The sequence below is a fragment of the Pseudorasbora parva genome, chromosome 4 (genome assembly GCF_024679245.1).
Source record: "Pseudorasbora parva isolate DD20220531a chromosome 4, ASM2467924v1, whole genome shotgun sequence".
Taxonomy (NCBI): domain Eukaryota; kingdom Metazoa; phylum Chordata; class Actinopteri; order Cypriniformes; family Gobionidae; genus Pseudorasbora; species Pseudorasbora parva.
The window spans coordinates 3,906,529-3,911,170 of NC_090175.1; the positions used below are offsets into that span (position 1 = coordinate 3,906,529).

The 4,642-nt window shown below is 36.6% G+C and overlaps 1 protein-coding gene across 1 annotated transcript; it reads left to right on the plus strand.

The window, feature by feature from the left end:
* Positions 1-607: 607 nt before the first annotated feature.
* LOC137072717 (pyrin domain-containing protein 1-like) lies at positions 608-4,203 on the plus strand. Its single transcript, XM_067440649.1, has 3 exons — positions 608-680; positions 3,538-3,816; positions 3,893-4,203. The coding sequence occupies exons 2-3, from the start codon at positions 3,549-3,551 to the stop codon at positions 4,057-4,059; spliced, it is 435 nt and encodes a 144-aa protein (XP_067296750.1). The 5' UTR covers positions 608-680; positions 3,538-3,548; the 3' UTR covers positions 4,060-4,203.
* The last annotated feature ends 439 nt before the right edge of the window (positions 4,204-4,642 follow it).

Below are 4,642 nucleotides of genomic sequence, written 5' to 3' on the forward strand. Positions count from 1 at the left end.
ACTTTATTTTAAGCTGTCATTATATTTATTGAGTAATATTAATTAAAGGGATACTCCACTGCTTTTTCATATTAAACTATGTTATTCCCTTAACTAAGACAAGTTGATACACACCTCTCTCGTCTCAGTGTGTGCTCTTAATCTCTCTGACCCGCGGTGACGACCTGATAGCATTTAGCTTAGCGCACTAAGCCCAGTTCATTCACTATGGTACCAAACAGAGATCAAGTTAGAAGCCACCAAACGTGAGGGAGGATTTTCCAGGCGTGATTTTTACTGCGCCGAGTCGAAGTACTCTCAGAAGTGCCATTCCTCCATCCATTATAGTTCTCATTTTTAATCCTGTTACCCAAAACTGTAAAGATAAAACTGATTTATTTGTATAACAACACACAGATATCTTTACCTTTTCCAGAATGTCTTATTTCATGTTTGTTGATTAAGACAAACAATTAAGAAATAATTCCTCCTTAAAAAATCATGCAAACTGATTGCCTTGAGAGAAAAAAACCCCCCATGTTGCTCATTTTAAACAGGAAAAATGTGACCACTAACGCAGACATTGTGCAATAGAGCCAACCCCGCAGGGCAATTCTTCAACAGGTGAAAAAAGAGCGCAGAAGTGAGAGATCGAAGCCAGAGAACAAACAACCGTGGACTACAACCATACCAACACCTTTGTAAGTACAACATTACCTTAACTGAACAAGTCTTTCAGTGCAGCTTACATTAGTTAGCACCAGTGACAGAGAAAACTCTTACTGTTTAAACTAGACCTGAACTCTTGTAGTTATTAACAGGTTTCAGACATAGTGGTTAAAGACAAGACACATCTGTTACTGCATGTCTGAAACATATAGAAGCTTTCTGCCACAGAATGATTATCGCGACTGTTTTATCTTACAAATGTGAGAAATCTACACAGAAACCACTTCCTTCACTCACAAACATTTGATCTGTAAACGAGGCTCTACTGTAGCTGTGCGGTCACGCTATTTAACCAAAGCTCTTATGGTTAGGACGGTCATTCAGTTGTCATTTCTCTTTCCACATTTGTGTAATTTTATTGCAAAGTAAACAATGTTGTATCACTCTAAAAAAAGATTATTTAAGTTGTTTAAAGGTTCTTTATGCGTAGTATGTGTTATATTTAGAAGAGGGGTCTCAAACTCAGTTTACCCGGGGACCGCTGGAGGTAGAGGTCAGGCTGGGGCGTATGAAGTATTAAAAAAAGCACAAAAAACAACAACAAGAGCACAACTGATCCAATCTTCTCAAGCTTTAATATTTACAGTTCTTCAACATGAATGTTTCGTCTGAAAATGAACTGTTACTCTGAATTTAAAAAATTTCTTTCAGAACATGAATGGTTCATACGGGCTTCTTGCTTACTTGTTGTTATTATTATTATTATTATTTATTTATTTTTAAATATAGCCTAAATTAAATCATTATGCAATACTGAAATATTAAATGTTTTTATTTAAAATAATAGACTGATTCAAAGCGAGGCAGGTAAATCAGTGAACGTAAATCTAATTGGGAAATAATCTATTTGGGATTGGCAAAATATATTTGCATTAATTTGCGTCGATATATTAGTCCCGAGATTCTTCGCATGAGTGTATAAATACGTACATCCACTGCTTTTATTTGAGTTGCTCAGGGGTCTTTTAGTAAATCGTCTCAAATCCGCTCTCACATTGTTTTCTTCTTCATTAAAATGTTCATCAGTGATTGTATATTAAGAGCATGGACACGTTGCGTTTTATGTGCGCATTTAGGGATTTCATCGGAAAGAATAGGCTCTCTCCGCAATGGCATTAAGCAAAAGATCGACGCGCTCATCTGTCTGTGTGTGTGTGTGTGTGTGTGTGTGTGTGTGTGTGTGAAGATTGCAAAAGAGAATGTAAACCCCGCCTACTTTAATTTGATTGGCCATTTGAGCGCTGTTAGACCATTCGTTTCTGATCAGTCTCTGTTTCTGTCAATCAGGCGGTGTCAACCAATTATACTGCATTAGGGAGGGCCGAGCTCTCTCTCTCTCTCTCTCTCTCTCTCTCTCTCTCTCTCTCTCTCTCTCTCTCTCTCTCTCTCTCTCTCTCTCTCTCTCTCTCTCTCTCTCTCTCTCTCTCTCTCTCTCTCTCTCTCTCTCTCTCTCTCACACACACACACACACACACGCGCTGTGAGGCACTCTTTTCAGAGCAACGCACGGGCCGCACTAACACTAAACTTTCATGTCAAGTAGGGGGGCACAAAATATCATCCATTTTATCATCAAGTCTGTAACTGTCAAAGCCTTCTCATTACTGATTTCCTGGAGCTCAGCAACATCAACACACTCTCGACAGGTAAATGATTTCTTTCGTGTATATATAAACTTTCACATTGGTCTTCTACCAATCATGTCTCTTTCTGTTTTTTGTTAACACAACATGCACATGTAGGCAGCTCTGTTCAGGTAAGGATTTTCATCTTCTCTTCTCCACTAAGCAATTAATAGAGATATTATTACATGTATGATGTGTTTACTTTTTTATTATAAATATTCCAATAGTAAAGCCATCCTCACCTTTTCCTTTTAACATTGTGAAGGGCTTAAACTCGTTCCATTTGTGCTAATTTTGGCCTTCATAAACAATTGTTTTTACAAATACCTGGACAAGACACACTATATCTCTAAACTCAACTGTGTATTTCAGATGCTGTCACATCCCACATGCCTCATCATCAGCAAAGAGAAACTGCCAATCAAAATAAATCAGAGAGGATGAAGATATTTCACTGGAACTTAGTGTTCATTATCAATTGTTATTTATTAATATATTCAGCTAATATCTGTTTTTAGAGCACTGTTGTTTTTGCTAAAATTTGCCATGTCAATAAAATATAAAAGTAACTAAATTACACAACATGTTGCCTTTTTTATATAGGGGGAAAAACAAATGTAATATTTAATTACAATACTAATATTAATGAAATATTAATATTAACTATTATATTTATTTAAAGGATATTTACAACATCAAGTGCGGCCTATATAGGTCATATAGCACTTTTAAAGCATGCATCTTTATGTAACCTTTTAGAAATAAAAGGGTTATGCTATTGCTACAAGCCGAATAACCCTAATTTGGTACTTTTTAGAAACATTTTTCTTTAGAGTGTACTTATTATGTAAGTTAGCATGCAACTTCAAAAAGGAAATTAGGAAATAGTTAAACTGATGCAAAAAAAAAAAAAAAACAGTCATAATGTATAGCCTGTGTCTTAACCTGATGCTCTCTCTAGTGGACAGCTGTAGTATTACAGTCTTAATCTGTCATTCACAGTGGAAAATTATATTATTTTATCTCATAATAGAGATATGATTGTCATGATATATGTCACAGTTCTGTCTTTTATGCTTATTGTGGGGATGTTTATCTCAAACCAAATGACAATCTACTGATTCTTCTCAGATTTAACTGTTGGTTGTCTTTTGGCTGACATTGAGGCTGATCATGATCCCACGACCATTGTGTTTTTTCCTAGAGTGACACAAAATGGCTACAACCCAAACAGTGATTTTAAATGCACTTAAAGATCTACGGGATAAAGAGTTCAAAGAATTCAAATGGCATCTGTTGAACGGCGGGTTAACAGACAGCTGTATTCCTCGAGGAAGTCTGGATGACGCTGATCGACATGAAGTTGTGGATCTCATGGTGCAGAAGTATAAAGAATCAGAGGCCGGGAGGCTTGCCGTCAAAGCACTACACAAAATTAACCTAAATGATCTGGCTGAGAAACTGAAGGGAAGCCTTCCGGAAGGTGCCACTACTACACAATATGCATTTGCAGTATTTGATCTGAACTGTTTCTGAGTTTATCTCTGTCTGTCCATCAGTTCCAGAGGATGTTCCTGCTGCTGGAGGTGAATCTTCATCCGCTGGGAAAGCTGGACCTGCTGAGACTGGACATGTTTCAATGAACATACAAGCTTCCAATGGAGGAACCGTAAAGGCCCCGGTTGTTCATGGTGCTGTTTTTCAAGGCGAAGTGAACTTCGGCTAATGCTCAGGGATCTATCTATCTATCTATCTATCTATCTATCTATCTATCTATCTATCTATCTATCTATCTATCTATCTATCTATGAATTGTCATGAATTGAGAAATCAAATTGTCCTTGACCTTTTGACATATGTGACCCTGGACCACAAGACCAGTCAAGTTTTTTTAATTTTTTTATTGAGATTTCAGATCATAGGAAAGCTGAATAAATAAGATTCCCATTGATGTATGGTTTGTTATGAAAATATTTGGCAGAGAGACACATGATACATTTCCTACCTCAATGATAGATGTGCCTGGATATAAGTGCTATAGAAAGGAGAGGGTAACTGGTAGAGGAGGAGCAGTACTGGTTTACATTAGAGACTCCTTTAATACCAAGGAAGTACAATTAGATGAATCTATATCAACTGAAAGTCTATGTGTTAATGTGGTTTTATCTTCACGCATGATGTTTAACATTCTTGTGGTGTATAATCCACCATCTAGTTGCCTAGAAACCTTTTATCAAAATTTGGAAAAAATTCTTAAAACTTTTAAACCAAAGAGTGAGATGCTTATTTATGGAGATACTAATGTTAAT

Coding starts and splice junctions, on each gene's coding strand:
- LOC137072717 (XM_067440649.1), top strand. CDS start 3,549: ATGGCTACAACCCAAACAGTGATTTTAAATGCACTTAAAGATCTACGG. Junction 3,817..3,892: donor GAAGGGAAGCCTTCCGGAAG/GTGCCACTACTA, acceptor TCTGTCCATCAG/TTCCAGAGGATGTTCCTGCT.